This window comes from Porites lutea, chromosome 14, assembly GCF_958299795.1.
Source record: "Porites lutea chromosome 14, jaPorLute2.1, whole genome shotgun sequence".
NCBI classification, from domain to species: domain Eukaryota; kingdom Metazoa; phylum Cnidaria; class Anthozoa; order Scleractinia; family Poritidae; genus Porites; species Porites lutea.
This window is the reverse complement of record NC_133214.1, coordinates 16005590-16024690: the sequence shown is the minus strand read 5'-3', so window position 1 is coordinate 16024690 and position 19101 is coordinate 16005590. Positions and strand designations below refer to the sequence as shown.

Sequence of the window (19101 nt, the reverse complement as noted above, 5' to 3'; positions counted from 1 at the left end):
GATCAGAGCATTTTCCTTTTGGTGACCATTTTATGATTCTCGTTACCTTTTCTCATGATTATATATGGATGTTGGTGAGAGACTGAAAATTGATGTTGGTAACTATTGGCCAATAGTTACCAACATCAATTTTCTCCCACCAATATCCATTAACCGCATGAGAAAATTGATGTTGGTAAGTATCGGGACTTATCCGCATGTGTATTCAGCCATGATATCGATAATAACCAGGAAGGAATGTGTACTAACCTAGTAAGCATTGGGGATTATCACTCATTTTAGCTCTCACTGACCACTGGGGGGCATGGCATGGGTCCAGGTCACTATGAAGCAATAATAACGAGAACTGCAAGTAAGGAAAACCTCTAGAGATTAGCTATTCTTACAATGGCCATGTGTATAGCATGCAAAGAAAGTTGTGTCCCATGGCTAGGGGCTAGTAGATTTTGCGATTGGGATAGTGAATTCTGTTCTTAATTTGCTTAACAGGCAAGTGAAGTTTTTCATGGACTTCAAATTACATAATTACAATAATTAATATTATTTAGTAAGTCCACATGGACCAAGCTACTCTGAAAACTAAAATCTGCAAAAACAACTCACTGTATCATATTACATAAACGTTGTGTGATATGCACATCCTTTGGGTAAAAACAATTAAGAAATCCTTGAAGTAAGGTGGCCCTAAAGCTCCTAAAGATTTCCTTTTATTAAAGCTTACTCCAACCATGAATTAATAGAGCAAGTAATTAATATACCTTATGGCATAATCAATTAATTAATTATAATAAATTAGTTATTAATCCTGCCTGTCAAAAATTTTTTTCGGGCTACTTAAAATGACTTCTGGGTTAGAACATGCTTGCAAGCTGTAAAACTGACAAATTCTCCCCCCCCCCCCCCCCCCCGATTCTACTGATGCAATGACATTCTGGGGAATCGCCTAGCAAAGAGTCTCAACTGACTTGGAACGAAATGCCAGATGCTTCTTACAACTTCTCATTCTCTTGTTAAACAAAGAAAGAATTTAAGTAATTTATCAAGCATGAGACGCAGTGCTTCATCGCCAGATGAAACATTGAGAAGAGAGTTGAAAATACGACGCGCAGCAAAGTATTTTTGATGAACTTCGAGGTGTCTCATCTGGTGATGAAACACTGTGTCGAATGCTTGATATTACTTCTTTTTTAAACATACAAGGCATATTTTAAACTCTCTTAAAGACTTACGAATAAACAGAATTGTCAACAATGACTTCCTCTGAAAGGCAAGGCCATGTAGTCGATAAATGAAGCTCTCTATGGAAAAGAACCTTCCAACAATCAGTGTTGCTACATGTAAGAAGGAAACATTAGTGCTAAGTGGAAAAGTAAAGTTAGACAAAGAGGTCCAAACATTTAACAGTTCATACTTGCAGAATTTTATTGCATTCCACCTCCTTCAGGCATGCTTGTGACCCCTAGTACCCCTACTCCCCTTGCCAAGCTTTTGAGGATTCAAGCTATGCTTATATTCAACTACTGACATTAGAAAAATGAAGTACCTGAGGAAAGTGCATTCTTACCTTATTGGATCTAGACATGCCCCAAATGGCAATCTGCTTAAGTTGTCTACTCCAACTTTACATTCCAAACACGACGACGGATCAGGAGGCTCCTGAGGCCATGCGTAGTCTGTCCATTCATCCAGGATGTACGTAAATCGAACTGTCAGTGTAACTGGTGGTACTGGAGATATGGGGCATGCCTAGGATAAAAGAAACCAATCATTAAGAGTGCTGCTTAACCCTTGAAATCCCCAAAATGACCAAAATCAATTTTCTCCTGACAATGTTGATACATAATCAAGAGGAAAGGTTATGAGAATTAAGATGATCACCCAAAGGAAAATGCTTTGATCATTTAACAAATTCTCTCAACTTATTCCTTAAGGAAATGTAAGGTCATCAGTCTGGAGAAATTCTATTTGGATATACTGTGGGGCTAAGGGGTTAAATGATTCACCCTGGGTTTGTTACCTTGCTGGAATGGTAAAGTTCATGTCTCTCAATAATTATCTTAAGAGATATGCTGATTGGGAATTTTGCCCTTGTTATACTGGTACACCTACTTGTATTTAAATTCCAGCCCTGCTTGCCACTAGAGTTCCAGTAGCTCACTGGTTAGAACATCCAAACTACAACTCGAAGGGAAAATTTTTCAGAGCTTTCTGGTGTTTGAATTCTCCTTCTTCTTTAATATAAATATACAGTCTTGTGTTTGTACACTAACTGGTGGATGGCCAAATTTCAAGCAAGTCCCCGATAAAATCCTAAAAATCTGGCATACTTGTATTTAAATTCTGACCCTGCTCGCCACTAGAGTTCCAGTAGCTCAGTGGTTAGAGTGTCCAAACTAGAATTTGGAGGGTTGCGAGTCACCTGGAGCTCAGAAAATTTTTCTCAGCTTTCTGGTGTTTGAATTCTCCTTCTTCTTTAATATATTGGTCCAGCTATGCTGGCCTTAAGTTGAAGGGGAAAGATAAGAAGGGAAATGGGCAAATCAGATTGTACTCACTAATTTGTCCTTGAAGATTTCAAGCAGTCCAGCCAAATGCTGAAATTGACTTGGAATACGGCGAAGCTGGGAAATCTGAAATGCGGTGCGGAATCCTCCACCAATACAGAAGCCATAGTAGATTTTTCTCCACTGCTGAAGAACATGAGCAAACATGGGCACTGTGCTGCAAAAATGATAAATTATATAAATTTTTAATATTGCTTTATTGTTACACATATGGCAAACAGAAAATGTGGTGAGGGCATTTGTTACTTTTTATTTTTGAAACTATTTATTTCTACAGATTCTTATTTGAGATACTGTCAACCAGGAGCTTGAGCTGTAGTTTGCATTTGCCATACACTTAACTCTAATTCTTTATCCTTATCAGTCTATCTTTCCCACCCCTACCCATGCTACATTTTGGGGTCTCTGCTGATTTCTACTAAACTACCTTAAGCACTAACATTTTCAACAGACACTTTAGCTGCAGAATGAGGTTAGTATTTAGATATGTATGTAGTAGTATTTAGTGTTAGTTTTTGGATGTTTATCTTCAGATTGTTTAAACTGGGCATGGAAGAATTCTGCCGGCCACATAGTAGTATAAAAAAGGTAAAAGTATGCACAAGCCAAGGAAGCAGACATGACCACAGCTTTACCCTGTTTCTGTTAGTTTCAAGCACCCACACTGAAGGATTATAAGCTACTTCCCCCTACATGAGATGCTACAGGGTCACCTGCAGCATTATAATGTTGCTAATTATACCCATTTAAACAGCTTTGTGAAGAGGCACAAAGAGGGGTTAGGTCTCCTGTCACTGGATGCAATGTGATGGCATGGATAGAACCCCACACCTACCCACAGATCCAAAGTTTGAGGTGTTAACAACTCAGCCACCACACCTCCATGTATAGTCAACAGCACACAAACCTCTAAATGGACCAATTACTGACAACTTACTATCTTGTATTTCTTTTTGTTTAGAACAGAGATTGATAAAACAAAACAGGTTATTGTACTTGTACCTCAACAGAGATTGTTTTCAGAGCTTTTTTAACCTCAACATTGAAGAAGGAAACAAAAGTACATATCAGGAACTTCTTGCTTACCATTTTGTGTTGGTGGCTGCAATTGCGACAGAGCTCAGAAGAAGGTGACATTTTGATTCATTATCTATGACTTCTGCATCTCCAGCAGGAGCAATCACAAGGAATTCTTTTAATCCATACCTAAAAGGAAATAATGATTTCAATTAATGATCTTTAAGAACTTTGAATGAAGGCTCAACTCTCATCTCAACCTATTATCACGCCAAAAGTTTGATTAGGGTGTGTTCAGAGCTGTGCTCTAGTATGACCTGACAGCCTGTGGCACCTTGATTTTGCTATTGGGAAACTTGGAAGACAGATTATACATGAGGCACCCTGGATTTCAGAGGATCAGAGCATTAGGCTCAGAGCAAGGCCTTGACGTTGAGCTTGCTGTTAATTCTCAGCAAATCTGCAAGGTTTGCTGGCTCCAGATCTAGAACCCTCTGAGGGTGGGTCTCCGACTAGAAATTCTGATGGGCATTGGAGTAAAGGCCAAAATTTTTACCGTATGCTATCTGACTGGAATTTCAACGGGGTTAAAACGGAAGGGCTCATAATAATAAACTTCCATGGAGAGAATTATATTTTGGTAACAAATTATTTGCAAATGCATAGTACCATCTGCTGAGGCAATGTGTTCTGGGAGGAAAATCAAATTCCATGTCAAACATCTCCTTCATTGCATCAGGTAAGCTATCTTCTAAATCTGAAAAAAAAATCATTCTTAATACTGACAGAAACACTCATAAACTTGCATGGACACCTAAAGCTATGAATCATAATTTTTTGCACTAGTCTTTGATTTAAATTGAACTTTACCTTAAGCCCGTTATTGTTTCTTGTGTGCAAATATTGAAGGTAATAATATTACTTTGTAACTTAATGTTTTTGTTAGTTACATTAGATGCTGTTATACACATGTAAATGCAGCTTGGTTTAATTTTCTATCAGTTTACATTGCAAGTGCATGCAATCCTACAGTTATAATTAATATTTTATTATCACTGCCACAGCAGCATGAGTTTGATGCTTGCTAGGAAAAGGACAGGATTTTTATGGGTGTCACCAGATGAAGACCTCTCCATTGGCCAAAGCAGTTGAGTCAAGTCAAGAAGGATTAGAAGTGTAGAATCACAAACAAAATATATATTACAAATTTCACATTTCCATTTAAATTTTTGAGGGAAGGGACAAACTTGTTAAATTTTGGGTACCTGCTACTGTTAAAAAAAAAAAACATTTATTTTTTTTATTAGATACCAGTTTTCTTGTTTGAAATTTTGAACTTGGTATCTAGCACATTATTATGATTATGGTAACATTACTGAGAAAGGAATCTGACCGAAAACTCCACCAACCTTCTGTTTGTTTACTTTTGTTGATTGTTGTTCTCTTTTTAGTTCTCAGGTGGTGGTAGGACACAACAAAGTTGAAGGTGGCAAAAGATATTCTTTCAGAAATCACTCCCCATGTTCCTTCTCTTTGCTAAAAAGAAGCAGACTTAGTAAATAAAAATCTTACTTTATACTTTTAAACTTAAATTCAAACATAAAACATCATTCAATAATTCATCAAACAAGACAATTCTGACAGTCAGTTCCAATCATGACCTCTTAGAAACCATGAAGGAAGCAAACAATGAGCATGGTTTTGCCTAGAAGGTGATGGCGATGGGCTGGAGATGATTTCTTGACAAAAAAAAAAAAAATAACAATATATGTAAGAAAAATTGAGTGACTCTGCTCATTTTGTAGCACTATAAAATACAATAGCACTTCATTTTAAAGTGAACACACTTACATCTACTTCATCTTTTTTATTCGGAATGGGATTTAGTTTGCTCTTCTCACCGTTTCCTAAAAATCCTTTTCCCTGAAAAAAATATTCTTAGTATAAATATCCAGAAGATAATATTGTACTGTAAGCACTGTAGTTGATGGTGATAAAAGCTGCAATATCATTGGTTATATTATGCTGTATAAGTGGTAGCGTTAACTCAAATGAAATGAAGGTTTTAGGGATTTAGCTGCTTTATATCCATAATTTATCACTAGCCTTCTGAGAGGGTTTAGTTTAGTGATAGTGGAGCGTTCGCACACACGAAGTATGTGTAGCGGAGCACAATGGGTAATAAAAATAATATTGGTTATCTAGCATCCAAGAGATCTTGGTTCTGACAAAATCGTCAATACATAGGTATATACTTCATGCCAGTATGCCATATAGTTGCCCATAAGGGAATGGGATTGAGAGTGATGGGCGACTATATGGCATACTGGCATGAAGTATATACTGATACATATGTATGTTCAGTCATTCATGTAAGCAGATGTGAAATGTCACACTTACTAGCTTGGAGTCCAGCTACAATCTGTGTTAATCTTGACATTGGAAATTCATGTTATAGTCAATTGACAGCTGTCAAAAAAGATATCCACTGACCAGTGTCACATGACTGTATTGTGGGCTAAGGTGTATAACTCATTGAGGTAAAGTGTTTTTTTAAAATATCTCTTCTGACCAGTTATTGGTTTCCAACTGATCGGCAGGCTAAGGTCTATTTTTTTAGAAGGAATTCAGTTTGCTTCTGCTTACGACAAACATTGAATTACTGCAGAAAGCCTTTTCTTAAAATATCCCATGAGATCTTCACTTTTGGCCTTAGCTAAATCTATAGTTTATTGAGTTCCTTAAAGTTACCTCTGTCGATGTTGATTTTCTATGCGGTCCATCTAACTTCCACTCAATGAGAAGATGCTCAAGTCTTGCAGAAAATCTGAAATTATTAAATTTAATTTTGCTCCAGTTAGAAGTCATGTTTAAGACAAACAGCGAACAACGTCTCAATCAACTTGAGAAATTCTCAGAATAGAGAATGAGCAGGTAAAAACAGCTTGAAAATCAAATGAACAACTATTCTTGTGGATAAAACTGGGGTGAATCCACTTATTTCTGTGTAGCTAAAGTGAACAGAAAACTGTGCACAAGTAAAGGTGAAACTTGGTCACATGGTACAATATCACATTTGCCAAATTGTCACAAATGTGACTTTAAATCTCTCTCCAATCAATTTAATTTATAGCCCAATTTCCTGCTCACCATCCAGGCAAGTACCATATTTCCTCGAATAATAGCTGTCCCGCAAATAATTGCCACCCCCCCCCCCCCCTAACCCTTTTCGCCATCTTCTCTTTCTTTAATCCCCTCCCTGTCTGTACAGACAGACTGGATACTGTGAAGATTGCCAAGGGTATTTTGGAAAATTTCAGTACAGGTATGTGCATGGCTAAGTGAAGATAAGCCCCCCTCCACCCCCCCCCACCCCTCCCAAGTTTCAAAATGCTCCGCTGCCTCTGCTTTTTTTTGCAATGTCCAGTGAAACATTTCACTGAGAAATTTCTTGTCAACACCACATAATTTTCCAAGAACAACAAATAAAATTCAACGACATTTCACAGAAGTACGACCACAAGTTTCAACCAATCAACCTTATAAAAGAGTAGTGTAAGAGCTGCTTGGAAGGTCTCTCCTAATTGGTCGCAGGAAACAATGACATGTCATTATATGTATATATTCTTCCAACATTATTTTAGTATTGTTTGGGGTCAGGGAAACTCATCATTGGTGACTTCTCTTCCGAGCAGCTTCATCGGGCCAGTGACAAACCTAAATTCTAATAAGCTTAGATTTAAATGATTGAAATTTTAACTGATATAAATAAAAAGAAGTTTTTCATGTGGGCAAAAAAAATTAAAAAATTACAGACTGAAAATTACCTTTCCCACTCTGATGAGGTTGTAAAATCTGTTATTTCAAACACTTCATCGTCCTAAATTTTGTAAAAATAAAGCAACACGATGAATTTTCAGCATTCTTTGTGGAGAATTATTAAAGTCGCAGAAAATGAATTATTTTAGGGCTTCATTAGAAAAAAGAGTTTTTCACTCACCTCGTCCGCTCCGTCCGCCATTTTTGTTTCCTGCTCTGAGCATGCGCTGTCTTTGCGAAAAGAAGAAAGGAATTCCAGCACATTTTTGTTATTGTTGCTCTTTCTTCTGATAATGTCAATCGATTTTCTAAGTTTCCACATTAAAAATTTGTGACATCTTTGACATATTTTACTAGAAGTAAATAAGAACAATATTTAAAAGAATACGATTTTCAAAATTATTTTCCTTGTGGACCTTGTGATAATTTCTTAATTTTGGTTTATGACGTCTAACTTGTTCCCAGGCCTTTGCATAACGGTAGAAGTACGTGCAGTAAACAAGAAACTCGTACTCGATGCGTGTGGCATTCGAGAAGCTAGAGATTTGATGTTTTCTACGGCTTATTTATAGCACTAAACAAGACATTGATGTCTTTAGTTCCTGTGGAATGGGTATTAGCCTTACACGAACGGCGTGGTCGCTATATAACTTTAGCAGACAACAACCAACGAGCTATCAGAGAAGGAGATACTTACGATCATGGAATGGTGTTTAGTGACAGACCACTGCATGTTGGTGAGGTTTTCCAGCTGAAAATTGAAGAATTAGAGTCAAAATGGGCAGGATCGCTGGTAAGAAATAATAAATGTTGCAGGGATTCTACTTTCGAGGACTGCCAACTACGTCGGAACGAAATAATTTTAAACGAATTATCATTTACATGGAAACCTACTTCATTTCCTATCACGTACGTATGTTTTTTTTTGTGTGACACGATCGGCGTAAACGCTTATACATTTAAAAAGGCATTCCTTAACATTTCAAGCAACTTTGAAGGCGAAACGTATTAAGTCTGCTTTGTAGTGTTAGCACATTACTGCACGTACAGGATTAAAGCTCAAAATATTATTTTAAACAATCATCTGACGTAACAAAACTTAATCTTGCTTTGATGCAACTGCATGTAGCTCGTGTTAATGATCAACTATTGTGATGACATTAAGGTTAATATTGAAGTCACTGGCAACTGTAAGAAGAAAGAAAACAAGAGATAAAATGATGACAAATCCATATAATTTCTATTAAAATTTCTTACAGGTCAAATTTTCATTCTGGTGATTTTTTAAACCCAGGCCATATTGTTTTCTCCACCCTTGGTTTTCTCTATCAACCTAAGCTGTTTCTTTTTTACCCAAGTGTTTCTTCAAGCATAACCCTAATCATAATAAAACAATATTTTTGTACTGGTAAGAAGAATTAGGCAGATCTTGAAGGGTGTGATCTGTCTCACTCTATGGCTTTCTCAGACAAACCCCTCTTTAATCCAATTGGATCTTGTGTACTTAAGGCACAAATATTGTTCAATATGATTCGATATTGTTCATTATTATATGGAGGAGAGTGTTTTACTAGGAACTAAACCACTCGTAGATTCCATACGCCACTTCATCCGGGACCCGAGTGGCGTATTTTCCGTATGTCACCTTTGTGAGTGTCGTATCGTTCAATGACGTCACGATTCCCACCTTTTGCTTTTGTTGACTTGGTTTCTCCATATAATAAAAAGAACATTACACGTTGGCTCGAAGATATGAATTTTATGTTCTCGTGGCAAGAACAATATCTCACTCGTTCGCTTCGCTCACTCGTGAGATATTGTTCTTGCCACTCGAACATAAAATTCATATCTTCTCGCCACCGTGTAATATCCTCTATATATTATTCAATATTGTTCAATATTATTGGACAACACACAGTCAATATGTTGGCCGACATATCTCAACCAACATATGATCCTGGTTGGCTCAGTTGGGAGAGCGCTGGTCTGCTTAGTGGGAGGTCACGGGTTTGAACCCGGCTGGACCAAGCGAGCGGCTGCCAGTGGTACCTTTGTATGTTGACGTCTGAGCTTACACTTCACATGTTAAAATATATTGTAAGAGGGCATGTCGGTTGTCCTCTCATCCACGACTCTTCATTCATTCATTCATTCATCAGCCAGCTATTAGTCAACATGTTGTCTTGTCAAAGTCGTGGTTGATATGTTGGTATGCCTTAGAAGGTGGAGTGTTGGTCGAGATGGTGGACGTGTCCTTTGCTTATCTGCCGAAATATTGATAGTCGACATGTTGACCAGTAATATATTATTAGTCCACATGTCTACTGATAGGTGACTGGCATATAGCTGATACTTTACTGATACCTGGTTGACTCTTCTTCTGGGTATTATTTTCTGTCTACTCATGTTCCTGTTATTAGGGACCTTAAGATCCGACGACGGCGACGGCAACGGAAACACCCCAAAAGCAATAGGTTTAATTAGCAAAACAACAATTTTGCACGTGCATCACGCTTTTTTGTAGATTTCTTTGCCGTTACTGCATGACTACGACATGAAAATGCCTAATTTCACAATGTACAGAGGAAGTACACAAGCAACAACAAAATTTCCTCTCTCTTTCTGCACTTGGATTTGGTTCTTAGAAATTCAACGTTAGGATGGTTCGCCTACATTTGAAAAAGTTAGTGAGTTGGAGTAATCGCAATGAAGATTGAAAGAACATGAATTCACTTTTTCAGTGACGTTTTCTCAGCCGTCTCCGTCCTCGGATCTTAAGGTCCCTATTTCTGTTAGTAAGGCACCAATAATTATTGTTAAGGGACTTTAGCGGCTTTGACCAGTTAAACGTAAGAGTATTGCATGTATCTGCATAGCCTGCTGTGCAATTCTTAACAAACTTGCGCCTAAATGCTTGCTAGGCGGGTCAGCGTCCATGCTTGTTTTTTGTTCAAATGTTACTCTGCATACCATAATGGTAGCAATGCATGCTACAGCACCTTACCAAATGAAAATATGAAATATACAAAAGTAGACGAACATGCCACCTGTGTGTTGCCGACATCTCATTGTAATGTAACACTAGCAGTATCAAACAAGTATCCACCAGCAAAGCAACCAATCACGTATCAATTAATATGTTGGCCAGGTATTTGCAGTCATTTCAGCCAATATGTGGCTGTAAAGTTGGCCAATATGTCTGCCAACACACTCATCAACGTGAAGGCCAAGTATCCTCAGAGTGTCGCAGTATATATGATCAACTTAATACAAGGAACTTAAAGGACACTTGACACCTGCATAAGATGACAATCCCCTTGAGGTGGACACTGTAGAGTTGGTGCCTGGCATTCTTCAGTCATTTTATCCAGTCTAATCATACTATAAAAATGAATCTCTCCTTTGCCCACAATTTCTAACTTGATACAATCTCAAGATACATTATATTGACCCCTGTAATACAGAGCCATGTCCAGCCCTGGCCATGAAATCCAGAGTTTCTTCACTTCTTACTTAGTTCCACACTTCTCAGAGGTGTGGAAGTGTGGAATAGTACGACAAAGTAAGGATATTGTCGCACTTTTCCCCCAGTCATGAACCCTTTGTCATTCTTTACTTAGTTCTACACTTCCCAGAGGTCTGGAAGTGTGGAATAGTGTGACAAACTAGGGATATTGTCGCACTTTTCCCCCAGTCATGAACCCCTTGTCATTCTTTACTTAGTTCTACACTTCTCAGAGGTGTTGAAGTGTGGAAAAGTCCGACAAAGTAAGGATATTGTCGCACTTTTCCCCCAGTCATGAACCCTTTGTCATTCTTTACTTAGTTCTACACTTCCCAGCGGTCTGGAAGTGTGGAATAGTGTGACAAACTAGGGATATTGTCGCACTTTTCCCCCCAGTCATGAACCCCTTGTCATTCTTTACTTAGTTCTACACTTCTCAGAGGTGTTGAAGAGTGGAAAAGTCCGACAAAGTAAGGATATTGTCGCACTTTTCCCCCAGTCATGAACCCTTTGTCATTCTTTACTTAGTTCTACACTTCTCAGAGGTGTGGAAAAGTGGAATAGTACGACAAAGTAAGGATATTGTCGCACTTTTCCCCCAGTCATGAACCCTTTGTCATTCTTTACTTACTTCTACACTTCCCAGAGGTGTGGAAGTGTGGAATAGTGTGACAAACTAGGGATATTGTCGCACTTTTCCCCCAGTCATGAACCCCTTGTCATTCTTTACTTAGTTCTACACTCCTCAGAGGTGTTGAAGTGTGGAAAAGTCCGATAAAGTAAGGATATTGTCACCCTTTCCCCCAGTCATGAACCCTTTGTCATTCTTTACTTAGTTCTACACTTCTCAGAGGTGTGGAAGTGTGGAAAAGTCCGACAAAGTAAGGATATTGTCTCACTTTCCCCCAGTCATGAACCCGTTGTCATTCTTTACCTAGTTCCACACTTCTCAGAGGTGTGGAAGTGTGGAATAGTGTGACAAACTAGGGATATTGCCGCACTTTTCCCCCAGTCATGAACCCCTTGTCATTCTTTACTTAGTTCTACACTTCTCAGAGGTGTTGAAGAGTGGAAAAGTCCAACAAAGTAACGATATTGTCGCACTTTTCCCCCAGTCATGAACCCCTTGTCATTCTTTACCTGTTCCACTCTTCTCAGAGGTCTGGAAGTGGGGAATAGTGTGACAAAGTAAGGATATTGTCGCACTTTTGCCCCTGTTAAGAACCCCTTGTCATTCTTTACTTAGTTCCACACTTCTCGGAGGTGTGGAAGGGTAGAATAGTCTGACAAGTTGAGTTTAATGTCGCACTTTCCCTGAGTCACAAGAAGCTCAGTGCGCTTTATGAGCACTTGGTTATATTTCTTTAGGTTTTTTACATTTTTCCTTAAGAACTATTTTTATTTTGAATAGCAGATATAACCATTGTTTCAATGCCAGCTGTTGAAAGAAACTTGAAGTTAAGAAATCCGATCTCCAACCAAGCTTTCTTCCTTATCAGTACGGGTTCAAATTTGATAATTGTTAGATCATGCCATATATCCACTGTTCCGCAGTTCTTCCTCTTCTCTAAGGTTATGTTCGTAAATGCTGGACATAAATTATGAAAAAGACGCAACACCACGCTCGGAGGCGAGCGGCTCGAGGCCAAGAAATATCGAAAAAGAATTCACCTAAGGGTGACTCTCTAAAGACGAAGAGAAGGGTGGACCATGCAAATATTTTAGTATTGTCACGTGCCGTAGAGTTAACATAAATATTGCCGACCCTATAACACGCACCTAAACAGTGATCCCCCTTTTCCACAGAGAGATCTGCAGGTAGCTACTCTAGGCCGATAAGTCACAATTATTACTTTATACAGAATGCTGTATATTTTTAGACCAATTTAGGTCATGAACCTGATGAAGGAATAAAACAATAACAATTGATTTGAGCATTTATAAACTTTATCAAGTTGATCTTAAAGCGAGGAAGATAGAACGCACATACTCTGCATTCTTTACTGTCTATTTTTAGCGTTGTCACGATCTTAAGAGACCTGACTGTTGTACCCAATTGACAGCTCCCGGGTATTGTATTTGCGTTATAATGTGGCATTCACAATTAAACGATATGGAAATTGCTAAAACAAAACGTTTTATACCCAAAGGGTTTGAATTGGGTACGACATTGAGTCAGCCGAATAGATCTATAGGAAGGAGAAAAACCCAGAATAAGAAGTCTCATATATGGCACATTAAGATAAAAAATTTCAAACATAAAAATCCATAGATAAGATGACGTTGTTGAGGTTTCCGTTGAAAAATAAATAAATAAATAAACGAAGATAAAGGACTGACGGGGACTTCGTGACAGAGAAAACGTAGGCTTCTTTTATGGTCGGGTATTCAAACAGATGGCAGTGAAACAAAGCTAATATCTTCTAGTCACAGAATTGTTGTCTAAACTTAAAATAGCATTTAAAAAGATGTAAAACGAGTTGCAGGGATAAAACCGACAAATACTCCCACTGTGCTTTATTCTCATTTCATAGATAGGAGTGTAACTAAGGAAAGAATGTCAAGGGATTCGTGACTGGGGGGAAAGTGCGACAATATCCTGACTCTGTCAGACTATTTCATACTTCCACACCTCTGAGAAGTGTAGAACTAAGTAAAGAATGACAGTGGTTTCGTATGACCAGGGGAAAAGTGTGACATTATCCTGACTTTGTCAGACTTTTCCACACTTCCACACCTCTGAGAAGTGTGGAACTAAGTAAAGAATGACAAAGGGTTCATGACTGGGGGAAAAATGCGACAATATCCTTACTTTGTCGGACTTTTCCACACTTCCACACCTCTGAGAAGTGTGGAACTAAGTAAAGAATGACAAAGGGTTCATGACTGGGGAAAAGTGTGACATTATCCTGACTTTGTCAGACTTTTCCACACTTCCACACCTCTGAGAAGTGTGGAACTAAGTAAAGAATGACAAAGGGTTCATGACTGGGGAAAAGTGTGACATTATCCTTACTTTGTCGGACTTTTCCACACTTCCACACCTCTGAGAAGTGTGGAACTAAGTAAAGAATGACAAAAGGTTCATGACTGGGGGAAAAGTGCGACAATATCCTTACTTTGTCAGACTTTTCCACACTTCCACACCTCTGAGAAGTGTGGAACTAAGTAAAGAATGACAAAGGGTTCATGACTGGGGGAAAAGTGCGACAATATCCTTACTTTGTCAGACTTTTCCACACTTCCACACCTCTGAGAAGTGTGGAACTAAGTAAAGAATGACAAAGGGTTCATGACTGGGGAAAAGTGTGACATTATCCTGACTTTGTCAGACTTTTCCACACTTCCACACCTCTGAGAAGTGTGGAACTAAGTAAAGAATGACAAAGGGTTCATGACTGGGGAAAAGTGTGACATTATCCTTACTTTGTCGGACTTTTCCACACTTCCACACCTCTGAGAAGTGTGGAACTAAGTAAAGAATGACAAAAGGTTCATGACTGGGGGAAAAGTGCGACAATATCCTTACTTTGTCAGACTTTTCCACACTTCCACACCTCTGAGAAGTGTGGAACTAAGTAAAGAATGACAAAGGGTTCATGACTGGGGGAAAAGTGCGATATTATCCTGACTTTGTCAGACTTTTCCACACTTCCACACCTCTGAGAAGTGTGGAACTAAGTAAAGAATGACAAAGGGTTCATGACTGGGGAAAAGTGCGATATTATCCTTACTTTGTCAGACTTTTCCACACTTCCACACCTCTGAGAAGTGTGGAACTAAGTAAAGAATGACAAGGGGTTCTTAACAGGGGCAAAAGTGCGACAATATCCTTACTTTGTCAGACTATTCCACAGTTCCACACCTCTGAGAAGTGTGGAACTAAGTAAAGAATGACAAAGGGTTCATGACTGGGGAAAAGTGTGACATTATCCTTACTTTGTCGGACTTTTCCACACTTCCACACCTCTGAGAAGTGTGGAACTAAGTAAAGAATGACAAAAGGTTCATGACTGGGGGAAAAGTGCGACAATATCCTTACTTTGTCAGACTTTTCCACACTTCCACACCTCTGAGAAGTGTGGAACTAAGTAAAGAATGACAAAGGGTTCATGACTGGGGGAAAAGTGCGACAATATCCTTACTTTGTCGGACTTTTCCACACTTCCACACCTCTGAGAAGTGTGGAACTAAGTAAAGAATGACAAAGGGTTCATGACTGGGGAAAAGTGTGACATTATCCTGACTTTGTCAGACTTTTCCACACTTCCACACCTCTGAGAAGTGTGGAACTAAGTAAAGAATGACAAAGGGTTCATGACTGGGGAAAAGTGTGACATTATCCTTACTTTGTCAGACTTTTCCACACTTCCACACCTCTGAGAAGTGTGGAACTAAGTAAAGAATGACAAAGGGTTCATGACTGGGGAAAAGTGTGACATTATCCTTACTTTGTCGGATTTTTCCACACTTCCACACCTCTGAGAAGTGTGGAACTAAGTAAAGAATGACAAAAGGTTCATGACTGGGGGAAAAGTGCGACAATATCCTTACTTTGTCAGACTTTTCCACACTTCCACACCTCTGAGAAGTGTGGAACTAAGTAAAGAATGACAAAGGGTTCATGACTGGGGGAAAAGTGCGACAATATCCTTACTTTGTCGGACTTTTCCACACTTCCACACCTCTGAGAAGTGTGGAACTAAGTAAAGAATGACAAAGGGTTCATGACTGGGGAAAAGTGTGACATTATCCTGACTTTGTCAGACTTTTCCACACTTCCACACCTCTGAGAAGTGTGGAACTAAGTAAAGAATGACAAAGGGTTCATGACTGGGGAAAAGTGTGACATTATCCTTACTTTGTCGGACTTTTCCACACTTCCACACCTCTGAGAAGTGTGGAACTAAGTAAAGAATGACAAAAGGTTCATGACTGGGGGAAAAGTGCGACAATATCCTTACTTTGTCAGACTTTTCCACACTTCCACACCTCTGAGAAGTGTGGAACTAAGTAAAGAATGACAAAGGGTTCATGACTGGGGGAAAAGTGCGATATTATCCTGACTTTGTCAGACTTTTCCACACTTCCACACCTCTGAGAAGTGTGGAACTAAGTAAAGAATGACAAAGGGTTCATGACTGGGGAAAAGTGCGATATTATCCTTACTTTGTCAGACTTTTCCACACTTCCACACCTCTGAGAAGTGTGGAACTAAGTAAAGAATGACAAGGGGTTCTTAACAGGGGCAAAAGTGCGACAATATCCTTACTTTGTCAGACTATTCCACAGTTCCACACCTCTGAGAAGTGTGGAACAAGGTAAAGAATGACAAGGGGTTCATGACTGGGGGAAAAGTGCGACATTTTCCTTACTTTGTCGGACTTTTCCACACTTCCACACCTCTGAGAAGTGTGGAACTAAGGATGAAAAAGGAAAGTAGGGATCTTGTGGCCAGCACTGGACATTTGTGGTAATACAGGCACTTGGCAGACTGCCCTTTGTTGTTCATTTCGTGGAGGTTCATTTTACTGTGTTTTTCATAAACACGCGAACTCTGAAGTTAAAAAGCCAACTAACGTTTACGTTTTTCACTGCCGTCAATCATCTTAATGGACCTCTTAGGAAACAGAAGGTTCAAAAGGTCAAGGTTTGTGATCTGTGATTGGTGGATTTCGATCCGTTTTGTGTGTTTCTGTGTTTCAAGGTTCATTGCTTGTGATCGTAATTATGATTGACGGCAGTGAAAAACGCAATTGTGAAGGCAGCTTTTGAATTTTAAAGTTCGCATGTTTGTGAAAAGCACAGTAAGAACACTTAAAATTATTGACTGGGTAAACAGTAGCATGGAGGTCATCCGTCAAGTTCTTAAACAGGGATTCAAAATGTTTTGAAGTAGGCAGCTGTGACAATCGAGGGGCTGCAAGGCCCCTGATGCTAGGAGGGGCTAGAGTAGCCAGCAAAATACAATCAAGTAGCTGGTGGAACTTTGGCGGTTGCTGGCTTGTTCTAAAACCATTGCATACATGCCAACTCTCTCAGATTATCTAGGAGTATCCTGGACACGACACAAATCTCCCAGTCTCTAAAATTGAATTTTAAGTTTTTCTGTGCCTCAGTTTGGAACATAGTCTATTTTCCCCTAAAAATTAAATAATTTTGTATCTCAAGTGGCGTCTTCTCCATCAAGACTACTCTGTCAAAACAGTGAATTCTAACAGTCTTTTACAATAATTAAGACTGCATTTAATGTCCTGAACCACACCCATCTTATAATTTGGGGACAGGGTTGAACAGTCATGACTACCATTTATTAGTGGGGGGAGGGGAGGGGGGCTTATTAACTTTCTTCTCCTGAAAAGGGGTTGCTAATTAGAGAGGGGAGGGGGCATTATTTGAGAGGGGGGACTTTATAAAGGATTTACTGTAATTAAAATAGGTTGATGAATTTAATCCATGTTTTTATTCATATATTTTCAGAGATTTGGAATCACAACCAGAAATCCCAACTGTCCTCACACAAGGATTGTGAGGGCTGCTACAGACTTATTCACCCCGGAGGGAAAGGACTATTGGATGCTCTCGGGTACTCGGATTCACAATGGTGAAATGGAAAAAGAATATTCATTTAGCATTCATACACTTAAAAATAATGATCTTATTGGAGTTCAAGTGACTTGTGATGGAAACTTAAATTATTTTGTCAATGGAGTCAACCAAGGAACTGCAATGTCTGGTATACCTTCTAAAAAGGAAATTTTTGGTGTGTTTGATGTTTACGGTAGGACAAAGCAAGTCTCCATAAAATACTTTGGAGGTGTGTATATAATGAAATGTTTATGAAGTTAATAGCCTGTGAAAACAGCCAACATTTTGCAATTTCACTACTAGTTTCTGTGCAAAACGTCATCTGAGGAACGAATAGAGAAATTTATACTGATGATGTGTCACTACCCAGATCCTTACTTCTGATTGATCTTCCTAGCGAAATTTGCATCAAGCTATCAAAAGCACTACCCAGATCTGGGTAGTGACACGTCATCATAATGGAATTCTAGGCCTATTCCTCAGACCATATTTTGCAGGTAAACTAGTGGTGGCATCACAAGATGTTGGATGTTTTCTTTAACTGTGGCAGGATTAGCTTGGTCGGTAAAGCGTTTGACTGCAGAGCAGGAGGTCTTGGGTTCAATTCCCAGGGTCGGACCAATACTTAGGGTCTTAAGGAAGGTGCTGCCTTAATTTGCCCTGCAAATGGCTTGACCTTCAAGTGGCTCAGATGACCACATAAAATGGTGGTCCCATCTCCAGTAGCTGATGTAAAAATGGTGTCCCCTATTAGTACTATTGTGCATACATTGACACTCAGATAGTTCTTTTCTTAGGCTGTTGGCTTAAGGACCTAAGATGTGAAGCATCCTTTAATTTCTAAGCTTGAATTTCATTCCATGGTCAAGAGTTGCTTAAGGGTTATTTATTTATGCTGTCCACCTGCCTATCAGAATATTGGATATTGCGATTCACTTGATATTAAATCGCCATCTAGCAAAACCTCAGCTAAAGCTTTTAAATGCACGTGGAGGAAACCAAGTCCTTCTGTCGGCTCTTGAAGGTCCTTCTACAGCCTAAAATGACAGATTTCCCTGCCCTTTCACATTACTTGAACTAGTGAAATCCTTATACCCTTTCGTTGCCTCCCCGCATAGGCCTTTATTGGAAATACCCCCCATACCCATTGGTTATAACTGTCGATTTTTGGTGTTTGTATTGCCTTTGTGTGGCATCTTAAACTGCTCAGTGTTATAATTTGTGTCAACACGATAATATAAAACTCTTTTAATATTGATCTATTCATTTCTACAGTGGGAACTTTAGAAGAACTCTGCAAGGCTGAAATTCTGAAATGGGTGAAAGATAAAGACAAATTAGATGAGTTACCTCTTCCACGGATTCTTACAGAATTTTTAAAAGAGTAGTATTGAATAAAATAATAAACTGTACATACCTAGTTTTTACTAGATATTTATTGTATATTGCTAGGAGCAGCGTCTGGAAATGTAATAATGGATGTTCTTTAATGGGTTTATCAAGGTAAAATGTATGTGTTATTTTTTTTATTTCATAATAAGTTCTTTGAAGCTCCAGAATAGAGATATTTCATTTCTGAAAATAAAATGAATCTGAATTGGTTGTTTT

General features: G+C 38.8%; 2 protein-coding genes across 2 annotated transcripts in view; one reads left to right on the top strand and one right to left on the bottom strand.

Moving 5' to 3' along the window:
* The window catches only part of LOC140924140 (rab3 GTPase-activating protein catalytic subunit-like), a 22901-nt gene extending 14709 nt beyond the window's left edge, over positions 1-8192 (bottom strand). Inside the window, exons 1-12 of the mRNA XM_073374165.1 lie at positions 8098-8192; positions 7582-7633; positions 7409-7461; positions 6333-6408; positions 5433-5504; positions 4991-5117; positions 4251-4338; positions 3651-3770; positions 2556-2721; positions 1565-1746; positions 1230-1298; positions 250-323 (exon numbers count right to left, since the gene is read on the bottom strand). Coding sequence (XP_073230266.1) covers positions 250-323; positions 1230-1298; positions 1565-1746; positions 2556-2721; positions 3651-3770; positions 4251-4338; positions 4991-5117; positions 5433-5504; positions 6333-6408; positions 7409-7461; positions 7582-7602 — 1048 coding nt within the window. The 5' untranslated portion in view covers positions 7603-7633; positions 8098-8192. The remainder of the gene's footprint in view (positions 1-249; positions 324-1229; positions 1299-1564; positions 1747-2555; positions 2722-3650; positions 3771-4250; positions 4339-4990; positions 5118-5432; positions 5505-6332; positions 6409-7408; positions 7462-7581; positions 7634-8097) is intronic.
* LOC140924141 (neuralized-like protein 4) lies at positions 7869-19101 on the top strand. The gene is made up of 3 exons (XM_073374166.1): positions 7869-8193; positions 17386-17722; positions 18769-19101. Exons 1-3 carry the CDS (start codon positions 7990-7992, stop codon positions 18879-18881), a joined length of 654 nt encoding a protein of 217 aa, XP_073230267.1. The 5' UTR covers positions 7869-7989; the 3' UTR covers positions 18882-19101.

What these genes read in the sequence shown, in the direction of transcription:
- LOC140924141 (XM_073374166.1), top strand. Translation starts at nt 7,990, where the DNA reads ATGTCTTTAGTTCCTGTGGAATGGGTATTAGCCTTACACGAACGGCGT. An exon ending in CAAAATGGGCAGGATCGCTG is followed by an intron (nt 8,194 to 17,385) that starts GTAAGAAATAAT and finishes ATATATTTTCAG; the next exon opens with AGATTTGGAATCACAACCAG. An exon ending in CTCCATAAAATACTTTGGAG is followed by an intron (nt 17,723 to 18,768) that starts GTGTGTATATAA and finishes TCATTTCTACAG; the next exon opens with TGGGAACTTTAGAAGAACTC.